Source organism: Malaya genurostris, chromosome 1 (genome assembly GCF_030247185.1).
Source record: "Malaya genurostris strain Urasoe2022 chromosome 1, Malgen_1.1, whole genome shotgun sequence".
Classification (NCBI taxonomy): Eukaryota; Metazoa; Arthropoda; class Insecta; order Diptera; family Culicidae; genus Malaya; species Malaya genurostris.
In genome coordinates this window covers 24,802,673-24,827,258 of record NC_080570.1, presented here as the reverse complement: position 1 = coordinate 24,827,258, position 24,586 = coordinate 24,802,673, and the positions used below count along the sequence as shown (strand labels likewise).

The window sequence follows — 24,586 nt, the reverse complement described above, 5'->3', positions numbered from 1 at the left end:
CTTTATTATGAAGTCTACTTATCTGAACAAAAAATCTACATTTTTCAGTTTCAAAACGTCAATGAACTACGTTCATGGTTCTTTTGTTTTTATCCGAGTGTTTTGCAGTATGCTGTCAATTTCGATTCGTTATTTAGTTGGTGTTTGAACAATCGAAAGAGACAGTAAACAAAGATATCCTCATATTTCTAGATATGCTGAATTTGAGATGAACTAAACTATAGAAAAGAAAACATTGTGCACCTATCTCTCATCGATAGGAGCCCGCATCAATAACAATCGGCATCGTTGACGTTGGTTGCATAATACGAAAACAGAATGTCGTCCAACAGCGAGGAAAAACTTTCGGTCGTCTGCATCCACCGTTGCCGACAGCTAATCAATTCATCGAAATCGAGCTGCAATACCTGGTCGAGGAAATCATCGGCCGTCACTTCCGCGTACTTCTTGAACAAATCCTCGTGCACCTTGCTCGATTCGCAACTGCAAGATCCTCCCGGTGGGACCTCACCGGCAACCTTTAGGCTGTTTTTATAGCTGATCGAAAGTAAATTAACATCGTCTAGATTGACAATCGAGTCGATGATTTCTTCCGAATTGATCAGACAGGGCACATTTCCGCTGCTGTAGTCTGCGTCGTTCCGTTGGGAAGTTTTCTGGACACCACTAGAGTTGGCATGTACCGAATAGTTAGTATCAATTATCGGTACCAATTTGCGAAGATTCCTTTCCCCGGTAGCAGGGTCCACCTGATTCTTGTATTCCTCCACGAAGTTGTACTTGTTCAGGTAGGACATCAACCGCTGTATTATCTCCACCGTGTCCTTCACTACTTCCAAGTCACAGTCGTCTTGCAGACACGCCAACAGTACTCCCAGACAGCCTCTCAGTGACAGTTCATTCAACACTTTTCTCAGGCGCAACAGGATCTCTTTGTCAGTCAGCGTGATAATCTTCTTATGCTCCTTCGAGAAAGTTACGGTCGGAAAGGTACCATCGATCATTCCCTGGTGCTGGAACTGACGGCACATCACCACCCGCCAGAACTGCAGTGCATTAATCTGCACCTCCCAGTACAGGTCTTTGACGGCCGAGAACGCCAGCACCGAAAACACACTGTCCAGACAATGGGGCAGAATTTTGTGATTCGAGTAGATCTCCCGTACGGTGTTGACCGCTTCACGCCGCACAATGCCCTCACTTTCTGTGTCGAACACGGTAATGAGGTGGGTCTGAAAATTGAAGAATTGTACCAATAGTCATCTCGTTAGTAGAGTCGTGATATTATTTTGCCGATCACTTGACTTCCAATCAACGCATTGTGATTAAATCGGAACCAATCACCCTCACACTTAAATCCAATTCTCGAGCTCGGTAAAGTAAAATGCCGAGATCGATCGGCAACTTTGCTGATTGCTCAGTAATTGATGTTATGTTTTCCGAGATTCGCATAGATTTGGCAAAATCTTGTGCTGAACTCATCGGTAATTAACAATTATTCTGAAATCAGTAAATGCGTTTGCCGAAAAGGCAAGACAACTGTCACTTACGTTTTATATTTTCGCTTTGCACTACGCAATTATTTCCTGACGAAATTTTTCGGAGAAAATTTCCAGAATTAGTTCAAAAGGAAGAATCTACGATCTATCCAGTAATTATAATAACTACAAATTATTGTTGATTATTTACGGAAAGCACATTCCAGATCCTGCCTTCACTGTCGGGAAGTCATTATAGGATATGTCGAAGAACTTCAACGACATGTCGACTAACATATTCGACAACAGACTGAATTGCATATTATCAGACCCTGTCAGCTTGGAGCGAAATCAATCTTCAGTTCAACAACGCCATCGCACGACATCACATTCAACATATCATGTCAATTGTATGGGTGCGCAGAGCTGCTATTTTAGCGCGCACGAATTTGACATTTCTCTTCCCTATTTCTATGTATGAGATTCGATGCGGACTCGCCTGAGGGCCCCATGTTCACAAAAAAAGATGTTGCCAATGATTTGTTCGTGAAATGTGAGAGCTGGATATCTTGTTAATATGATGTCTTTGATATTATGTAATGTATTTTTTTAAAGTTTTTAAGGAAATGAAATTGAATCTTAATACCCAATTGAATGTTTTCAGTAAAAAAAAAGAATTCTTTGTTTACTTTTAATTAGGTTTTTTGCACGATGACGACACAAATGAACTGCCGATGAATCAAGTTCATCGTTGACAGCTGCCGTGTCTTTGTTTTGTTTTGCGACTGCAAATTAAAAATTGAAAATGACGAAAAAGTGCCAGTTAAAAACGTGTTTCACAGTGCAAAAGAACTAAACAGATTGTCCTGTATGCGTTTCCAGCATCAAGCAGCGATATTTGTATAAATCTGTTTAGTGTGAGGCGACTTGCAATTTTTTAATTCAAATGATGAACTTTTAAACTGTAAACAAATAAACGGCGTCTGTCGAAAAAAGTTCATTCTGTTCATTTTTGTGAGGTTATGTTATGTTCGTGCAAAACCGAATTAGGTTTTGCACGATGACGACACAAATGAACTGCCGATGAATCAAGTTCATCTTTGACAGTTGCCGTGTACTTGTTTTGTTTTGCGACTGCAAGTTAAAAAATGAAAAAATGACGAAAAAGTGCCTGTTAAAAACGTATTCCATAGTGAAGATAAATAAAATGATTGCCCTGTATGTGTTTCCAGCATCAAGGAGCGATATATGTATGAATCTGTTGAGTGTGAGGCGACTTGCAATTTTTACATTCGAACGACGAACTTCTGATGAACTTTTAAACTGTAAACAAGTACACGTCGACTGTCAAAAAAAGTTCATTCTGTTCATTTTTGTGAGGTTATGTCATGTTCGTGCAAAACCTAATTAGGTTTTGCACGATGACGACACAAATGAACTGCCGATGAATCAAGTTCATCTTTGACAGTTGCCGTGTACTTGTTTTGTTTTGCGACTGCAAGTTAAAAATTGAAAAAATGACGAAAAAGTGCCTGTTAAAAGCGTATTCCACAATGAAAATAACTAAAAAGATTACGCTGTATGTGTTTCCAGCATCAAGGAGCGATTTATGTATGAATCTGTTGAGTGTGAGGCGACTTGCAATTTTTACATTCGAACGATGAACTTCTGATGAACTTTTAAACTGTAAACAAGTACACGTCGACTGTCAAAAAAAGTTCATTCTGTTCATTTTTGTGAGGTTATGTCATGTTCGTGCAAAACCTAATTAGGTTTTTTACCGTCACTGCTAACCTCAATCGCATGAACACATTTTGACAGTTCAGCAGTACCGTTTGTAAACAGAAATTTCTTTTGTTTGTTTATTGACAAATTGGATCAGACCATTTACGGTCCGTATCGCCTAAATAAAGTTTTAAAACATTTGTTCACGATTGAATGCGGTTCGTTTTAGATATTTATTAAATAAAAGTGACTAGTTACAAAGTGTAAAGATGATTGTTTTAGATGTGCTCTTCGATGTTTGTTTAAGCTTATTTGTAAACAGTACCGCTGAACTGTCAAGGATGAATACTTGTTCATTTGTGTCGTCACGATAAAAAACCTAATTACTGAAGGCTTAGTATTTCATAAATTTTACTTCGTTACTTTTGCCGAACATTCAGTAAAGCGGCCCTTACACGAGACAATATTATTGTCATTACAAGGAGTATTGACAATACTTTTGATCGTGTAATGGAAACTTCATTGAATTGACGAAAATATTGTCAAAAAAATCAAAACTGCTCATCAATCCAACAATACTTTCTCTCCAGAGAGAAACTTCAATATATGCAATAATCTCTTCTCTCTATATTTTAATATTCATTTGCAATATTTAAAGCGCCAAACGCTTGAATTTTTCGAAAAACTAGGACTCAAGTTATCAATCCAATTGGATTGATGGTATTAACAATACTTTGGATTGACAATAATATTGTCACGTGTAAGGGCCGCTTAAAGGTTATGCCGAACAGACAGTAAACTTTTTGCTGACAATTTCGGTAATAACTGATGTCTATAATATTCGTATCCTTCTAAACTAAACTGGCTCGACTGCTATCCAACATATGAGAAATATCAAGAAAACATAATATGAGAAATGACCAAAACAAAAAAAAAACTTACCATCAAGTTAAGTTTCGCCAACGAGTGTTCCCACAGCAAACGGATTCGTACCATGTGCGAAAGACAGCGTAAAGCCGATGCTCGCACGTACGGTTCTGTGTCGTTCTTGGCTGCAGCTTCAACCACCGCAATAATATCACATTCCAAAATTAATTTCTGAAAAGAGGGGAATTCTGTGGAGGGAAAACAAAAATTCTGTTGGTCTAAATTGAGCTGGGACATAAAACGGAAACTGATTACTGATTTCGGAAATTTCCACTATCGCAGTCAGCAATTCCAGCGAAGAATCGCGAACCTCCCAGTTGCTATCGTGCAGCCTTTTGTAGATGATCCGACCGATAAATTCCAGCCCGGATCCAATGAGGTTATCCATCAGTAAAGCCAAATTCGGTGCCAGAAAATACTCGATCGAAAGCTGGGTTAGTTTTAGGGCCAAAACCACATGCTTTATGGATGAAGGAAAAAAAAACGAATCGAAAAATTACACACGTTGCAACACAACGATGATCGTAAGCTTACCCTCGGTGGCAAGTTTGGGTTCCCTAGCAGGTTGAGCATAAAATTAACCACCGTTGTCGATTCGATACATTCATTCCAGGTAAATTTGTAGGTTTGAATCAACGAATGCAATCCAGTAATGATTGCGGCCAAAAAATTGGGTTTCGAAAGAATTACATTCGTTTTGGAATAATCGCACTGATTTTCGAGGTAGCACATATCCGGCAGAAATTCTTTTAGCACGTAGATGAATGCCTGGAACGCAATGATGGCCCGTTGTCTTGGCAGAGTCTGAAGAGAGGTGATACTCTGAATCGATTTAATAGCCAGTTGAGTTGCATCGTTGGCGTGTTTGGTTTCCACAACATCTCGGCAAGCATACAACAAGCGGATTGTGTACTCACAGGAAATATCGTACAACGAGCTGATGAACTTTTCGATATAATCCGGCGGATTGTCATTAACGAGACGCATAATTTCGTTAAGCACCGGAAATAGCTGGAGCAAGAGAATTTGATCTCCGAACTTTATACTCTGATGCTTAAGAACTACTTCTTCTGGAGCTCGCTCTGCTAAAAGACGCCATGCTTGATGATGTATTTGAGCCATCAACATTACATTGCTAATATTTCCACGATGGATGGAAAAATTTAAATAGTTCAAAAAATTTATCGTATATTTTTCAAATGGCAACGGGATTGCCACCTTATCTTCTGGAGGAATATCCATACAGCAAAGGCGTGTACTGTTAGCCAATATGTGGGTCTCCCAAATTTTCGCTAAAAATGTATGATCATGAATGGTATCCGCGTAGACCCAGAGGTTGCGCTCGAAGTGAAATGTGATCAATATGTAGTATGCTGCACGTGATTGCTTCTCACTCTCGAGCATCTTTCGGAACAAGGTGCACATTAAACTTAGCATCGATGACATAACGCGCTGGGCCTTTTCATCGTCCACCAGAACCGCATTCTCTTGCACTGGACTTTTCCACATGGCATCCAGCAGTGGCGAAAGTATGCTCCGAACGATTGCCAGAACCGTTTCGTAATCGCCAATGGAACCAAACTGATCCAAAGCATCGTAAATGAATAACGATGTTTCTTTAGTGATGTATATCGTTTGCAGTTGACCGTTGTAGTAATCCAAGCAGATCTTCCACGAACCAGAAGTTTTGATCCAGTGCAAACCAGACGCGTGAAGAGAAACCGCCTTCAGAACCATTACGTGGCCTAACATAACTGAAGGATGTAGCAACTTAGGCTCTTTTCGAATACATTCCTGTAGCCGGTCCAGCATTCGTTTGCTTTGTATTTGAACGAAAACCGCTTCGTCGTTGACAGTCATAGCTAAGATTTGTAACGTGAAAGCGGCCACATCTGCTGATGGTACTACCTCACTTTCCCATTGATTTAATGCATCGTCCAGCCAACGGGACACTTCAGGAGATTTCAAAAGTTGTCGGTGTTCTGTCAAGATATATTTTTAATTAATTAACCTACAGTGATAACGCACTAGCTTACCAGAATTATACTTCCCAGACAGATGAGAAAGCATCATTTCAAGATAGACATCATTGTTGATCTTGAAGTTCCGGTTTAACAGCGCCACCAACACCTTGTGGAACTTGTTCTTACAGTCGTCCTCGCCATTTACGGATTCCAAGGTCATGTCCCGGGCCGCGTTATTGCAACTTATGTTGCCGGTTAATGATGTTTCGAAACACGACATTATGAAATTATTCAGCACAATTATTCTGCTCTCATTTTATGTTGCCAGCACTTGGAATAGTCTGGAACGCTCGGTGTTCACGGGTAAATATTTACGAATAGCAAGGCACTTGATACGAACGCAGAGAATCTAAAGAATCTTGTATCGACGTGAACCGACACTATGTGGTGAAATTGCTCTCGATGGACTACTATTTATTTTTGTTGTGCACATGGCTACATTGGTGTGAGTACAGATTAACTTGCTGTTCAATTTGTTTGACACTTCGCTTCAGACATAGACGTCTACTTTGGTGGGAGTGCAACCAAAGAAATACGTTGCGCTGATACAGTTGTGCGACAAAAGACAACGTGATTCGAAACATCGACCAATGAGCCTCCTGCAGAGCTAATGAATGTTATTTTCATTGACATCAAATAGACGAAAATGGCGAGAACTTAATGTCACTCTCAGTTTCGCTTGTAAACTACGAGAGCGAAATCCATGTGCAGTCAACGACATAAGCGGAACAGTAGTTTCAAAATTTGTGTTCTTTCTTTCATTTGTCTTTTCAGTCATTTGCTTTTTTCAGTGAAACTCCCATAGTATACAGTGTCGGTATTCAACCGAAGCTTTGAGAATCGAAAATAACAGAAAAAGGTTACACGATGACTTTTACCTGTTGGTGCTCGAATTTGTAGTAGTTTTTATTTCCAAAGAGGTTCTGGGATGTAATTAGTTCGATTTGTCATATTTTAGTCACTCTTTATAGCCAAGTGTGACAGATTTTCAATACATCGATGAAACAATGAGAATTGAAATTCTGTTGACGCTCCCTGAAGATGTTAGTTTGGTTTCGTCTTGTCATAGAGGAAAGAGTTGACAATTTTACTCTCTCATTTTTTTCAATGAGAAACGAAAAGGATTCGTCTCTCTTCGTTTGTTCTGGTGTCGGTCATTTACCAATGAGACAATAAAATAAAAAATACGAGGATATTAGATTGGATTCTTTCATTGATAATGCGTGACAATTTAAAGTTCTGGCCTCCTGTCATCATCGACTTTAAAAAGTAATTTCAATAATTAATAGTCAAACATTTCTACACCAAACGAAAGAGAAAACATTTTTGTTCTCTTTGCTCTAATAGCTGTTTAGTGCTATTAAAGAACAGCTATAATGTTATTATTACATCGATGAAGCTAATGTTTTTTGAGTGGAAATTTGTAACAACTCGATCTGTTTCAGTTCATGCACATAACTGGTGAACAGGTTCGAAAATATTTTCAAAAACCTGTGTTAATTTTAAATTTGTTCTATATTGCCAAAAAAAGCTCGCTACTCGTCCCGACCCCTCTTGGTCTTTGAAAAGGTGCGACTTCGTTCTGGAAAGATGATAAAAGTTATATTGCCGATTTTCACAAGAGTAGTACACGTGTTTCACGCACATGTCGCTAAAACCACGTATGAATCCAATCGGAATAAAACAAAAATAAACTTGTGAACCTTCAGCAAAAAAAAACATTATCGTGTTGCATATGCTGCATCCAAAACAATTTCGTAATGTGGATGGAGCACCCAAAATAGTGTCGATGACATCTGCAAGTGTTTGCCAGGTTGTTAATTGAAAATTTTACACACAGTTTTTATAGCTGTATGTCTGTTATTTAGAGTTCATAATAACCAAAAAAAAACATGAGCGTACAGAAATTGAAAAGCAAAAATAAAATAATAATTAAATGATTTCCTCAATATGCTCTTTTTCGATTCTTGAAGAGCAATGAAAAATTTACTCCCATTTTACCAAAGCCTAGAAAATTATGGATTGGCGGAAACTAGAACTTTGAAATGAAAAAATGAAATCGTGTTTTTTAAATCACCATCTTCATTTCCCTATTATTTTGATACACTCTCCTCCTAGAACTATTCAATAAAAATTGAACACAATTTAAAAGGAACGATCAAATATTTCGATCAGATACAGAGCGAACGAACACAGCATGAAATATTCGACACGACGATATTTGATCTGTAAAAAAAGCTCTTCGTCCGTAAGACTAGATAAATTCAAAAATTCAGTTATGTAGTAAAAAAAACTATTTAAAACTAAGGATTTTAAATGTTGGAGCTGTTGAGAATGTTTAAGTGAGCCACATCTCAAGGTTGTCCTTTCTATCTCAGGAAAACAGCTATCGTTGAAAAATGTAAAAGTGGCTACTGATCGATGAATGTTCGAGAATGAAACATTAGTTCATTTAGAAAATATGTACCAAAAAATCTGACGTCCAACGACCCAACGACTGCGAAAAAACTTCGTTTTGCGTTTTTCAATAATTGTCGTTTTCCTAAGATTGTAAATTGCCCCTGACTCAGTTTGGGTGAACGATGTTAAAAGTTGAAACAAAATTAAAACAGCAACGCAACAGATAAAAAAGTCGCGCAACGACACTGGTTGCCCCGCCTGTGTGACGGCGACACTGCCAATCGCAGCGCCCATGTCATTCGGTTTTTCTTTGGTGATCACATTCTGCGTCAACGCTTTTTGCTTCGTATTCACGCATTCGTTGGTAGTCGGTCGATAGGTTCGAGTCGAGTTGTCATCACCATCCGCATTTTCATCGCTTTTTTTCTTCCCTAGCTGCAAGTTTTCCGAAGAAAAAAAAGTTAAAACTCAACGGAGTTTTATCGGTTTACTGGCCTTTCCAGACGGATTAGACAAACTCTGGCTCCCAAAAGTGTGGATTACGGGCATCGAAATGTAGCGGAGTGATTGCAAGTGCAGGAAAACGGGAAGAAATTTTTGCATGAAAGATTTTTTCTGTTCGATGCGTGTTGTGTGTAAGTGTGTGTGTTTCTGTGCCTACTTTGGCCTTTTCGAAGGCGAGAAGCAATCAAGTTTTTTGTGGAAGCACAAAGTGAAAAATATACAAAAGCAAGGAAAATGTCAACATCAGAAAGGTGCGTTTTGTTATGGAAAAAATGTGATGCTTGAATTTACGGTGGAAAATCGGTTTTAATTGTTGATCACAATGGTACCGGTGAAAATATGGCCTTCTAGTGAATAATAATTGTTCGAATCATGTATTTCGCTAGATTACTCAGCTAGCAGATGCAGCAGTGTGGCTCGTGTTTCTGTCAAAATCGATACGATTTTTTTTCATCAAGTTTTCCTTGCGCGGCGCAATGCTCCCGTTCTCTGCTTCACCCGGCCGGTGATTTGTTCCGTACTGTCTCCCTCACTTGTACTGCGAGTCTTGTGGCTTTAAAAGGGAAATAAATGGGGGAAAACAATCGGGACGGCTGGATAGTGACAAAATATGTGGAAATCATCGAAGAAAAACGAAGCCCACCGTCATCTGTTGTCTAATTCGCCGCCGGGTGGAAGCACGCGGAGATGCAAAAGATGAGCATGAAGCAACATCGTTTTATTTTGGGTGTGACACTGCGCTTCGTTCTGCTATCCGGTTGCTCCTTCGCAGACGATGCAGCACAGGAAACGGATACCCGTCTGGGTTGAATGGTTGCAGTTGTCAGTTGCTAGCAAGGTCAACGTCAGTTCATTGCAGACTTTTAAAATCCGGCGACCAACCGAGATGAAAATTCTCGATTCCACGGGATATCATGATTTGTATATTAGCCTACCACAAATAAGTTTCCTTTAAACACAAATGTTCAGTGACATGTCTGGAGAAAAGCCTGTATGATGTACTAGCGGAGGCATAAAACCTTTACTTATAGTTATTTATTTTGTTGGCTGTGGCCAAACAAGAATATGATAAAATCGTCCCACAGTACGGATAGTGAATGTGTGTGTGTTCTCTTCTATCTTTTCTTCTATTTTTGCACCGATGGAATCATCTGGCGTCCGGCATCACAGAGTGGAATGGGTGGAAATAATCGAGCCTCGCACCAAGGAGCATATGTATGCTAATCTGACGACGGGGGAGTGCGTCTGGGACCCACCGGAGGTAAGGCTGTTTTTTTTCTTCCTTTTATTCCTTCTTTTGCCGTTGCGTTTTATGACGCCTCGTGTTGTGCCTTCTGCAGGCTCCGTTGCTTGCGTTCATGTAAAACTAGATATAATTGCACCCAAGACCGTTGTTCCTCACACTGCGAGAAAGTTTACGGCTGATCTGTGTCTTACACGCGTTTCCATTGATGGTTTCCTTTTTTTCGATTCTGTACGATTGTTTTTGTCGGTTCGGAAGATTGCAGACAAACAGTTGTGATAAAACATTAAACTATAATATAAATCGCATTTTGAATCGAACGACTACTATCTGTTATACGTAAAGAAGAACCGAAAAAGGGCATTGCATTTAGTAATTAGAAAAACAACTTGAGCTGTGTGGGCGTTATCATTACTGGCGTTTTACGGAGTTCGCGTTATAATGAATAAGTTCACAGTGCTGTGAAAACGATCGCAGCGGTTTAGATTGAAATGTTTTGCACACAGCACCGCAGCTTCTAGTTTGCAGGCGTATAAGTAACAACAACGGCAACTTGATAGAGGTTATAGTCTGGCTTTCATTATACGACCCCGCTGGCAAGAACCGCAGTATAAACACACGCGGATTATGTCGGGAGCTGCGGGTCTGTTATATTTATTGAGATTAATGGGGTTGTGATGAAAAAGAGTTCCAACTTGTCGATAATGGTTTCAAAATTAGTTGGAAAAGCACGCGGAATCGTTTTCAATGCTGGCGACGGGAAGGGGGCTTCTTGTTAATATTGGAGTGGGAAAGAATATTATCAAATTCTAAGTTTGAACATTAAGTTGGGATCTTTTGTAAACTTTGTAGACAAAAATTCCGTTTTCGAACTCCTTAATTCCCCTTGTAGACTTCACGCTTATTCTGTAAATTGTAGATATCTTGGAAGAAAAACTACAGCAAACTTGTTATCAAGAATTGTAACACTAATAAATAATACCCTGGGCATTGGACGATGAGCATCAAACTACACCTAGTAGGTTGATTGCATGTTAAATGTAGAATGTTTGTTACTTTCTCTAGCATTTGTTACTTTCACTCAATTCCATACTAACCTGAAAAGATGTTCAGTTTCAGTAGTCTTCAGGGTTGTTGGTAGAATCATTGTTATGGAGCTTTGCTGCCGTAATGCAGATAGTTGGTTAGTGAGTATCAGGCAATGTTGATACGTAGCCAGCTGATCGTCGTAGGTGATTAGCGATTTACATCGGAATCTTGTGCCCTGACCGAAAGTCACATCAGATGGTATGGCTTTCTTTCGTTGCTGTTGTAATTGTTAGCGAATTCAATTGCTTATAATTCCGTATAAAGTTGAATGTATCCAACAGAATAGTTTTTTTTCGGTTGAAGTAAATACATTTTCCTCATATCGCGATGGATTACTTCTTAACATCGTTAGTTAGCTGGAGGTTGAGACGTCAGTCTCAAGAAACGTTGAAATTAAGGTATCTTGAGATATGGTTCCCCATTGCATTCGTTCTTAATTTTTATGTAAAGCTTTCTAACGAATCCGGTTTAGCTCCGCGGTTCCAGAAACATTGGATTTTGGGTTGGTCACTCCTGTGCGGCTTGGTACGAAAACTAATGTATTTTTTTCAATATCACAAATTGGAAATTGCAGCTGAAGGTTGAATCTACAAAACGGCAAAGATAACTTGGGTAAAAACCTAGTTGTGATGAATTTTTTTTATAATTCCCAAAAAGTTCCAAGGTTCCCATTATTTCAAAAATTCCACGAGAAAAAGGAAAAAGAATCCCAAAAATTAAAAAAATTATCTCAAAAATGCAAAAAGTCCCAAAACTTTTCAGTCCAGGAATTTCAGGATTTAACGATTTTATTGTTTAAAATCGCTAAAACTAAACTTGTTAAATCAAAGTATTCCAAAATTTCAATAATCCCAAAATACCCTACCCAAAATCTGAAAATCCTTTAATACGGAAATACCAAGAATCTTTAGAATACAACAAATCCCAAATAAACCAAAAATCTTAGAATCAAAAAAATCGAAAATATACCAAAAAATCCTAAAATCTAAAAACTATCCCAAACTCGCAAAAGTCCCAAGATTCCCAAAATTTCAAAAATCCCTCAAAAAAAAAGAAAAATAATCCCAAAAATTCCATAAATCTAAAAAATTCTGAAAATCCCAAATGTCGTCCCAAAAATCTTTAAAATCCCAAAAATTCCAAAACACTTCGGTCCAAAAATTTCAGTATTTAGCTATTTTAGGGTTTAAAATCGCTAAATACTGAATTTCTAAAATCAAAATATTCCTGAATTTCAATAATCCCAAAATAACTCAAAACCCCAAACATCCTAAAAATTACAAATATCTCTAAAGTTTCAAAAATCATGAAATTCTAAAATCCTTAAATTACAGAAAAAATCCAAATATATCAATCCTAAAATTACTGAAAATCTTACAAATCATAAAATTTTTCAGAAATTCGAAATCTGAAAATCCTGTAGTACGGAAATACCAAAAATCTCGAAAATCCCGAATATACTACAAATCACAAATAAACCAAATATCTTTAAAATACCAAAAATGTACCAAATATTTAAATAATCTAAAAATTCTCCCAAACTCGCTAAAGTCCCAAGATTCCCAAAATTTCAAAAATCCCACAAAAAAAAAGAAAAATAATCCCAAAAATTCCATAAATCTACAAATTCCTGAAAATTCCAAATATCGTCCCAAAAATCTTAAAAATCCCAAAAATTCCAAAATTCCAAAACCTTTCAGTCCAAGAATTTTAGGATTTAGCGACTTTATTGTTTAAAATCGCTAAATACTGAACTTCTAAAATCAAAATATTCAAAAAATCATCCAAAAAATTCCAAAACCCTTCAGTTTAGGATTTTCAGGATTAGCGATTTTAGGGTTTAAAATCGCTAAATACTGAACTTCTAAAATCAAAATATTGCAGAACTTCAATAACCCCCCAATATACCTCAAAACCCCAAACATCCTAAAAATTACAAATACCTCTAAAGTTTCAAAAATCATGAAATTTTAAAATTATAAAATCCCAGAAAAAATCCAAATATATAAATACTAAAATTACTGAAAATCTTACAAATCAAAAACGTTTTCAAAATTCGAAATCCCTAAATATGAAAGTATCAAAAATCTCGAGAATACCAAATATCCAACAAATCCCAAATAAACTAAAAATCTTAAAATCCCACAAATCAAAAATGTTCCAAAAATTTCGAAAATCTGAAAACTTCCCAGAAAGCCCAAAAAATCATAAAAATTAGAGAAACTCCAAATTCCAAGAATTCCAAAAATCCCAAGAATCTCAAAAATCCAAAGAATCACAAAAATCCTAAAATTCCCGAAAATCCCATCAATCTCAAGAATCCTAATAATCCCAAAAAGCCCAAATATCGTCCCAAATTACCCACAAAAAAAGAAACATCCCGAAATATCTCTAAAACAAAAAAAAATCATGAAATCCAAAAATCCTTAAATCCACCCAAGAAAAAACGAAAAACCAAATATTATAGGAATCTCAAAAATTCTTAAAATCTTAAATATAATAAAATTTCAAAAAATTCTAAAATCCGAAAATAAGAGAATCTGAATATCTGAAAATACGAAAATACCAAAAATCTCGAAAATTCCAAATCCCAAATATCCAACAAATCCCAAATCTTAAAATTCGAAAAATACCAAAAATCTAAACAATTTCAAAAATTCCAAAAACTGCAAAAATCTCGAAAATCCCAAATAAATCGAGAACCTAAAAAATCCAGGGGCGTCTCGTCCTCATCATGTGCACCTCGTGCACTGCACAATCGATCAAATTGAAGGAATTAATTGCATCCCCCGTGTAATTATTTTTATACTCCACGTGCAATTATTTTTATACTCTCTATTTTTTCGATGAAAGCATGTCGGATGGCTACGAATATATAATAATGAGTGATTTTGTGCATGCATCTTAGGGAGAATTACATATTACGACAATAACAGCCAAACTTTTCATATCGCATTGCCGTGGTACTTACTGCACAGATTCAAGAAAAGAAAAAGAAATCACTCAGCTCAGTTCTGAGAATTGTTGCTCTCCCTGTCGCTTTTGGCTCTGTGAGAACTTGTATGCACCCCCCTAAGGAGAGGCTTATGCTTATGGCAGTTGAAAACAAATTGCTGTCTCAGTTGCAACGCTGAAGTAGTTTTATTGATGAAGTTATTGAAAGATTTTCTTGACCTGCAGGGCACCGAATTCTTCTATTGTAACGATGATACGAAATAAGTTTGAAAAACCAATCCCTTAGAAAAGTATATTGTTATTTCATTGTATTGAAAAATACAAGCGAATATCTATTCCTCAATCTTTGGTTTTCACTTACAAAAAACTGTTATTTACGATATCGTACCACTTAATCAGTACACAACCTGTAAATTTTGTCACAAGGCGCCACTGCAAAAATTCCAAGAATCCCAGAAATCCCCCAGAACCCAAGAATTCCAAAGTTCTCAAAAATCCCATAAATCTTGAAAAACCTAGAAATCCTCATAGTTCCAAAAATCAAAGCCAAAAATCCATTTAATTCAAATAATCCAAGAATCCCAAGAATCTCAAGAATTCCTAAAATGTCAAAGCTCCCAATAATCGCTAAAATCCCGGGTATCTTAAAAATTCAGAAATCGCGTTATATTCCAAAATCTAAAAAATACCAAAAATCCCAGAAATTTCATAGATCTCGGAAGTCCCAGAAATCCCAAAAGTTCCAAAAATCACAAAATTCAAATAATTCCATAATCGCAAAAATCCCAAAAATCTCAAAAATCCCAAATATCTCAAAAACCTCAAAAATCCCAAGAATCCCGCGAATCCTAGAAATCTCCATGAATCCCAAAAACACCCAAGAATGTTAAGAATGCCAAGAATCCCAAAATTCTCAAAAATCTCATAAATCTAAAATCTTAGAAATCCCCACAGTTCCAAAATTCAAAGCCAAGAATCCCTTCAATTCAAAGAATCCAAGAATCTCAAGAATCCCAAAAATCTCAAAAGGCTCTAAAATCCCAAAAAGATTAAAAATCGCTATAATCCCAACAATTCCAGAGCTCCCAAAAATTCCGAAAATCCCAAAGTCGCAATAATCCCAAAAATCTCAAAGATCCCAATAATCGCAAAAATCCCGGGGATCCCAAAAATTTCAATAATCGCGTTATATTCCAAAATCTCAAAAATACCAAAAATACCAGAAATTTCATAGATCTCGGAAGTCCCAGAAATCCCAAAAGTTCCAAAAATATCAAAATTTAAATAATTCCAAAATCGCAAAAATCTAAAAAAATTTAAAAATTTTAAGAAATTCCAAACCTGAGAAAACCGAGAATCCCAAAAATCCATAAGATCTCGATAATCGTACAAATCCTAAGAATCCGACATATCCCAATAATCATACAAACCCCCAGTGGCGTCTCGTCCTCATGTGCAACTCGTGCACTGCACAACCGGTCGAATTGAAGAAATGAACTGCGTCCCCAACCCCATCCAAATTCAATTATTTTTTTAAATCTTTATTCATTAGATGAAAGCAGGCTGGATCGCACCGAAATCGCGTGTATCTCATATAAATCAGACATAAAATTTCAAGTATCTGTTGTCGCTGTGTTAGTGTCTTTTCCGTGCACATGAGCTACTGCACAGATTCAAGAAAAGAAAAAAATATTCAGCTCAGCTCTGAGAATTTTTTGTTTAATAAAATATCCCATCCCATATTGAAAAACACAAGCGAATCTCCATTCCTCAATCTTTAGTTTTCATAAGCACTAAGCAGTGCACAACTAGTCAATTTTGTCACGAGACGCCACTGCAAACCCCAGAAATCCAAAATTCCCAAAAATCCTCAAATTTCCAAAAATCTAAAAAATTTAAGACATCTTAAAAACCCGTAAATCCAAGAAATCTCAAAAATATAAAATACCCCGAAAACCCCTTTAAAAAAGTGTTCGGTTAAGCTCCCCTATATTATGAAAACTCTTTTCTTTAGATATTTAGGTCTTTACGACTTTATAATAAAAATAATTGCGTGTTCTCTTTGTTAGGTCCTGGACTTTTTAGCCCATGTGTTAACTTGGGTAAAAATCTAGTTATAATGGAAGTTTTATTTTAAATTTCCAAAAAGTGTCCGGTTGAACCTTAGGCTCTCCTATACTCTTCAAACTTTGTTCTTTAGATATTTAGATCAATTCTAAAATGGACGAATTCCAGCAAACGATTTTATAACAAAAAATTGTTCAAGTAATTATATACATTCATTCACCGGGATGAGAGAGTCCTTCAAAATAGTATTCATTTCACCGTTGGAAGAGCTCGTAGTTTTTTTTGACTACTACATTACTCGTAGAAGAAACAATACTCTGTTCAAGTCAACCAACCAACGACAGCAGCACACAATGAGATCATGACAACAACGTGAACGTCGGGTTCTGTTTTTGTTGTTTGTACAAAAGTAAAAAATAACGATCGGTTAGCTGCGCTTTCAAAACAACATCACTATCCGCCTCGGCGTTTGGTGGTGGCAGCACAAAAGCACAACACAAACAACCGGTTAATTAATCGAATGGTGTTTGTTTTTGGGCGGAAGCACTCCGTGTAGTAGATAACCCACGGGGCAACGAATCCAAACGGGAACCGATATCCTGATTAAAGACCTTAGGATCCGTGCCAATGAAGTGATCAATCAGTCGATCGAAATGTTCATGACTTGAATCGCGAAAAAAAAAAGTGTCAAAATAACCAACAGAACCGCTGGAACCGCATCCTACATCCTAGTGAAACAAAGAAAACATTTGTCTTTTCATTAGCATTCTGTGTTTTTTTCGGGAATTTTGTTGGTTTTATTTTTCTACCTCGTTTAACGGTGTAAAGTTGGGAAGTAAGCATTTTTAAATTCGCATTTATTATGTCATCTGATGTGTGACGGACAGGTTTTTTTTCTGACATTACAAGGACATTACAAGGAACAACCCAGTAGTGTTATTCAAGTTATTTTGAACTAACTCCTCTTTCTTTTTAGAATATTTTCTAGCTCATAGGACGAAAAACACCTTCGTGACGACAATCATAGTAGAAACTTTCTTGGCGGTGGCGTTTACGAAAAGTTAATACAAGCCTAAATAAAAAAGAAACAATTTACGTGGTACAGTGTTTTTTATCTGTGCGTCGTTGTTTGGTTATGGAAATAACACGAAATTTCCATCCTACGCTTGTAATGCTACCACAAACACAGCACGGTGCTGTTGCGAAACAAACACAGTAGAAAGCTTTCGGAAAAGGGCCACTTTGGTTGTAAAAACAAAACAATGGAATTTTGCACCTCACATTCGGCTACTTACGAGTGATAATTGCTTCTTACGAGTAATCGTACAAGCAAACAAACGTACCCGTTTTTCGGCACGTAGCTAACCGCTGCCGAAACCGCCGAAGCAATGCACTTGAAATTCTCCGATAGAGTTGCAGTGGCCAATAAATTACGTACGAGTAGGACTGCGTGCGTTTTCACTTGGTTCGACGCGATGAACGCTCAACTACCAGTGCCGGAGCTCATCTAAATAGTTTAGCCATTCCAACAAACTGAAACTTTTTTCTACTCGATCATACTGCTCAAACTAATGACTTGTTGCGAAGTGACTTCCAGGTGCCATTGATTTCGCCTGCCGGGTCCTCGTCCGATCGTTGCAACGCACAGCATGTGTGCTGGGGTTTTTTCTTCTTTAGTGAACCTCTTATTAATAGTAGCAATTCGTGATACGATTTGTGTTAGTAAAATGACTTCGGCTGAAGCTGTAACAGAGTTCGTAAGCTTTGTAGAGCAACACAGGGAAAGCACAATCTTGCTGGATCTGTTATACTTTCTCTGGCTAGTTTCATAAGCCATTCACCGCCGTCATCGTTGTCGTTTGTTCGAAAACCCTAATCAATTGCAAAGTAAACAGTATCGTAGCACTAGTTGCGCAACATGGTTCAGAATCATCTGATACTCACTTCATTGCCATGTACTGTTCAGTCTCCAAAGAATTCACTGATTTAGCATTTACTTTGCGTCTGTTTAGCGGTTCATATTGAAACGTTTTTTTTTTATTTTTTTATTTTTTTTTTTTATTTTTTTTATTTTTTTTTTTTTAATAACTATTTATTGGAATATGAGTTAAAATTAAATTATTAAGATTTAAATTGGGTGTTCAGCCACAAGTGGTGACTTTTCAGCCCTATTATATATATGATTTGGTTATTACCATGAAGACATCATTTGCTTCCGCAATTCTGAGATTTTTGTGTAGGGAAAATTCTAAACCTACTTGTATTGTGTAATGGGGAAAAGGAACTTATATACTAACTTACTAACTAATACAGAGAGCGAATCGATTCAATTGAAGATTGCATCGATTTTTGTCGGAATTTGCTTATAATATTATGTGACATTACATCTAATGGTTCTATATTTGTGAGTCTGTGTAACTCATTTGTACTAAACCAGGGAGGACGCTTCAGAATCATTTTCAGAATTTTATTCTGAATCCTTGGAAGCGTTTTCTTCCTGGTGGAACAACAGCTTGACCAAATTGGTACCGCATAAAGCATGGCTGGTCTGAAAATTTGTTTATAAATTAACAATTTGTTTTTTAGACAGAGCTTAGAATTTCTGTTTATAAGAGGATATAAACATTTAATATATTTATTACACTTTGCCTGGATTCCTTCAATGTGATCCTTGAAAGTGAGTTTTTTGTCATACGTTAAACCTAAGTATTTAGCTTGATCAGACCATGTCAATTCCAAGCCATTCAATTTGAGAATGTGATTATTGTTTGGTTTTAGAAAAGAAGCTCTTGGCTTGTGAGGAAAGATAATTAATTGCGTTTTTGCTGCATTTGGTTTAATTTTCCATTTTGACAGATAATCACTGAAAATATTTAAACTTCTTTGTAGGCGACTGCAGATCACTCTTAGATTTCTACCTGTGGCTAACAGACTTGTGTCGTCACAGAATAGCGATTTCTGACAACCAACGGGTAGATTTGGAAGATCAGAAGTGAAAATATTATACAAGATTGGAGCTACACTCGAACCCTGCGGAACACCGGCTCGTACGGGTAGCAATTCAGATTTACAATTCTGATAGCTAACCTAAAGAGTACGATCAGTTAAATAATTTTGAATCATTTTGATCAAATAAATAGGAAACTGGAAATCAGACATTTTTGCTATTAAACCTTTGTGCCAAACACTGTCGAATGCTTTTTCTATGTCTAGAAGAGCAACTCCAGTGGATAACCCAGAAGATTTATTTGATTTTATCATGTTCGTTACTCTGACAAGTTGATGAGTAGTTGAATGTTCATGACGAAATCCAAACTGCTCTGGTAAAAAAATTGAATTCTCATTTATATGAGTCATCATTCTTAACAAGATAATTTTTTCAAAAAGTTTACTGATAGAAGAAAGTAAGCTAATTGGGCGATAACTTGATGTTTCTGCTGGGTTTTTATCAGGTTTTAGGATAGGAATTACTTTAGCGTTTTTCCATCTTTTTGGGAAGTAAGCTAATGAAAAACACTTGTTGAAAATTTTACCCAGGAGTCTCAAGGCAACATCGGGAAGATTTTTAATAAGAATATTAAAAATTCCATCATTACCAGGAGCCTTCATGTTTTTGAGTTTCCTAATAATTGATTTAATTTCATCAAAATTCGTCTCAATAAAGTCATCGTGTGATAACACTTGGGTTGAAATATGATCATACTTCAGTGAGACTTCATTTTCAATAGGACTCACAACGTTTAAATTAAAATTGTGGACACTCTCTAACTGCTGAGCTAGCTTTTGAGCTTTTTCACCATTTGTAAGAAGTATTTGATTTCCTTCCTTGAGAGCAGGAATTGGTTTCTGAGGTTTCTTAAGAACCTTAGAAAGTTTCCAGAAAGGTTTAGAATATGGTTTAATTTGTTCAACTTCTTTAGCGAAATTTTCATTTCGCAAAAGAGTAAATCTATGTTTAATTTCTTTTTGTAAATCCTTAACTATGTTTTTCATAGCAGGATCACGAGAACGTTGATATTGTCGTCGACGAACATTCTTCAACCGAATGAGCAGTTGAAGATTGTCATCGATGATAGGAGAATTTAATTTAGTTTGAGCTTTGGGAACTGAAAGATTTCTAGCTTCGATAATATAATGATTCAAATTATCAATTGCTGTGTCGATGTCCGCAGAATTTTCTAAAATAGTTTCATGATCCACATGATTTTCAATGTGAGATCTGTAATCCAACCAATTAGCTCTATGATAGTTGAAAATAGAACTAATTGGATTAATTATAGCTTCGTTGGAAAGTCTGAATGTTACAGGAAGATGATCTGAGTCAAAATAAGCATGAGTAATCGGTTCACTACAAATGTGACTTTGATCTGTTAGAACCAGATCAATTGTAGACGGGTTTTTCACGGAAGAGAAACAAGTAGGATTACTGGGATGAAGAACTGTAAAGTAACCAGCTGAGAGTTGATTATGAAGTATTTTACCATTACTGTTATTTTGCCTACAATTCCACTGGACATGCTTAGCATTTAAGTCCCCTATTACGAAAAATTTCGATCGATATCTTGTAAGTTTTTGCAAATCGCCTTTAAAGAAATTTAATTGTTCGCCGGTGCATTGGAATGGCAAATATGCTCCAGCGATGAAATAAATTCCATGAATGGTTTCAACTTCGATTCCCAAGCTTTCAATAACTTTAGTATTGAAAGAAGGTAAAATTCGATGTTTAATTTGCCGTTGGACAAAAATGGCAACTCCACCACCAATTCCAGTAAACCTGTCAAATCGATGAACCACATAATGTGGATTACTTTTCAATTTTACATTTGGTTTAAGAAAAGTTTCTGTCACAATGGCAATATGAATTTTGTTAACTTTGAGAAAATTATAAAATTCATCTTCACTCGATTTCAAAGATCGAGCATTCCAATTTAAAATATTCAAATAATTATTTAACATCACTGTTAAATTTTAAATTCATTATAATATTATTTGCAAATTTCCATCCGATTTGAAATGCTTCAAAAAGTGATGAAGTCGAATTCATTTGGATGATCATTTGAAAAAGTTGATCTTGTAGGTAGATCATTTTATTTTCAGTTATATCGCCTAAATCGACTTCATTTAAAGAAGCGAATGGCATTGAAGGAATATTTGTAGGTAGACTGCCATTAGAAGAAGATGATTTGGCCGGTCTACCTATTAATAAATTGTTTTCGTTAGAAGAAGAACTGCAAGGCGGTCCTGTGTTTTGATTATTTACATTAGAAGAAATAGGAGATAGATTTCTACCTAATATACCAGCATAACTGACATTAGAAGAAGATGATGACGAGGTCGATCTACCTGTCAATAAATTGTTTTCGTTAGAAGACGAATTGGCAGGTGCCTTAGAAGAATTTTCAGGTATATTCTGTAAATTTAAGGTCGTTGATTTGACTTGTTGTCTAAGCGAACGAGCGTTTAAAAATTTTTCCCTGACAGGACATTTCAAATAATTGGATTTATGATTTCCATTGCAATTTGAACATGAAAATTTATCAGTGGTTTCATTCATTGGACAAACGTCTTTCGAATGCGATTTACCACAATTCAAACACCGTATATCCATATGACAATTTTTGGTTCCATGACCGAAGCCTTGGCAACGACGACATTGCGTTAAGTTAGCAATACGATTATGCCGTTTATAATGTTCCCAATGAATTTTAATGTGGGAAATGAAACGTACTTTTTCTAAAGTTTTCAAATTGTTTACATCACTTCGATTGAAGTGTATTAGGTAAAGTTCATGGGAAATTCCAGAGCGTGGTTTAGAAGTACCATTCGCTCTTTTTTTCATAAGTATTACTTGGGAAGGGGCAAAACCAAGCAATTCTTTTAGTTCATTTTTAATTTCATCAATACTTTGATCATTTGATAATCCTTTCAAGACAGCCTTGAAGGGTCTGTCTGATTTTATATCATATGAATAAAATTTATGAAGTTTTTCGGACAAATATCGAATAAGACGTTCGTAATCTGCCAATCCATCCACCAAGACTCGACATTCTCCTCTTCGTCCGATTTGAAATGAGACTTTTACTTCCGGGAGAAAAGTAGAAAGCTCAGTACGGAATGCTTTGAAGTCGGAAATCATCACCGTCACTGGTGGCATAGATTGATGTTTCTTCCCAGAACGACAAGCGTCCATTTTGGGAATTTTTGAAGAATTTTCTTCTATGTCGCTACAATCGGATTCAGGAAGAATCTCGTAAATATTGTTAGACGGCATAGGATCAACGGAAGGGAAATCCGTCCGTTGTCTTTTATTTTTACATTCAGATTCTATAAGATCGTGAATGTTATTAGAAAAATGTTGAATAACGGATTGTGATTTATTCCGTATTGAATTATTTTTAGCCTTAGGCTTGTTGCCTTTCCGGTTGGACGCAGGCATTTTTGAAATTAATGAAATTTTAAATTAAATTAACTAGGCTAAATTAGTCTTCGATTAGACTCCTAGCTAGCCTTAAAAAAGGCTGATTAATTTCTTAGTCACTCTAATATCACTCTTTGTATCACTTAGTCACTCTAATATCACTCTTTGTATCACTTAGTCACTTAGTTAGTGATTCAGGTAGCCTTGAAAAAGACTGAAGCCTTGAATCAATGAAACTCTAGGTAGCCAGAAAAAAAATTCCAGGAGCCAAGAGCTATACGCGTGCGGTGATATTGAAACGTTAAGTGACATCAGCAGCCCACCATAAACTGCTAATGCACCGATGCGTCGATGACGAAACGTAAAACAAGTAACATGATCCGAATCCCTACAATGAATATCTCAAATATAATAATCTGTGCGTTTTCAATTATATACAATTGAAAAATGAATTATTGTTAAGGGGCGGGTAAAGTCTAACATTTTTGAAAAATCATTTTTTTTCTTTGTATTTGCTTATAGTAAAACATTTCAAGAATATTCTGTGAAATTTTCAAGCAAATCGGAACAAAACTCAGCAAGTTATGGGTCTTTATCATTGATTATTTCATTCTGCTTCGATTGACTTAAAAACTTGACAAAACATTCTTGACATTTAACAAATTATAAAAGAAAAAATATGATTTTTTGAAAATGTTAGACCCTACGAGCTCCCTTGAGTAATAAATTGTTTGCATTGATTTTATAGACAAAAAACTGTTAACGTGTTTTTCTCGAAAGCAGGTTTTGAAAGTCCGTGTCCGTGTCATCATTCGAAAACTACTTCACCAATTTTTTTCAAATTTTGCACACATTTTCTACATATAAAAAAACCAGACTCCAACGTTTTCCTTTTCATTATTTGTTACTCTGGAGAGGTTTTACAACTACAAACCGGCGGAGTTTTTTTGTGAAAAATCGTAGTTTTCACTTTTAACAACCAACAAAAATTAAAAAAATTAAAAAAAAAAAAACAAACGGAAACGTTGGGGCCTAGAAAACTTCTACTCTAACTATGCTGCTTTGATTTGTTCACTTCTGACTAGTCTGCACTGAGATACAGTGGACACCGCAAATCATGATTTTTAAGAAGCGTCCTTAAAACTATCTCTTCGCCGACTTATTTCTCAATATTTACAAAATACAAAATGTTGTTCGAATGATGCCTTGTATTATGCAAAACATTTGAATTTATTTTGTTGAACGATAATTCTGAAGAAAAAATCGCAAAAATGATGATTTTTCCATCATTTTGACCCTAACCCCCCTTTTTGAAAAAATGTTGGAGCTTACTTTTGTGACTATATCTCAGCTACGAGTAGTTCGATTTTGAAAATTTCATAATGATTAGACATAACATATCTCACAAGATAATGGGAACGAAATATTTCCTGGTGTAAAATTTCGAGCCTGAGTTTTGATCAAAAATATAACCGAAAGTCCAAGAAAAAATATTTTTGATTTATTAATTTCAAAGCGATGGCATAGCCGTGTAAAAATGAACGATATAAATAATATAAGCAATGACATATATATTTTTATATACAAATAAATTGCATTTGATACTTGATTTGAGCTACAATTTTCAAAAGAAAAGATATTTTCACGGACATTTTAGCATCTTTAGAGTTATCATATGATAACATATGATTGAATTTGGTACCAGTTATAATAATTTCACATTTACTGTGGTAATATTCTCAACACTTAGAGTGAA

At 36.2% G+C, this 24,586-nt stretch overlaps 2 protein-coding genes across 4 annotated transcripts in view; one reads left to right on the top strand and one right to left on the bottom strand.

The window, feature by feature from the left end:
* Positions 1 to 141: 141 nt before the first annotated feature.
* Positions 142 to 6,594, bottom strand: LOC131435049 (uncharacterized). Its single transcript, XM_058602529.1, has 5 exons — positions 6,167 to 6,594; positions 4,665 to 6,112; positions 4,386 to 4,590; positions 4,146 to 4,318; positions 142 to 1,232 (listed from the first exon to the last, which is right to left on the bottom strand). The coding sequence occupies exons 1-5, from the start codon at positions 6,372 to 6,374 to the stop codon at positions 270 to 272; spliced, it is 2,997 nt and encodes a 998-aa protein (XP_058458512.1). The 5' UTR covers positions 6,375 to 6,594; the 3' UTR covers positions 142 to 269.
* Positions 6,595 to 8,902: 2,308 nt separating this feature from the next.
* LOC131435032 (hornerin-like) overlaps positions 8,903 to 24,586 on the top strand; it is a 46,802-nt gene continuing 31,118 nt past the window's right edge. For all 3 annotated transcript variants that reach the window (XM_058602517.1, XM_058602509.1, XM_058602500.1), the window contains exons 1-2: positions 8,903 to 9,309; positions 10,229 to 10,319. In XM_058602517.1, coding sequence (XP_058458500.1) covers positions 9,293 to 9,309; positions 10,229 to 10,319 — 108 coding nt within the window. In that variant the 5' untranslated portion in view covers positions 8,903 to 9,292. The remainder of the gene's footprint in view (positions 9,310 to 10,228; positions 10,320 to 24,586) is intronic.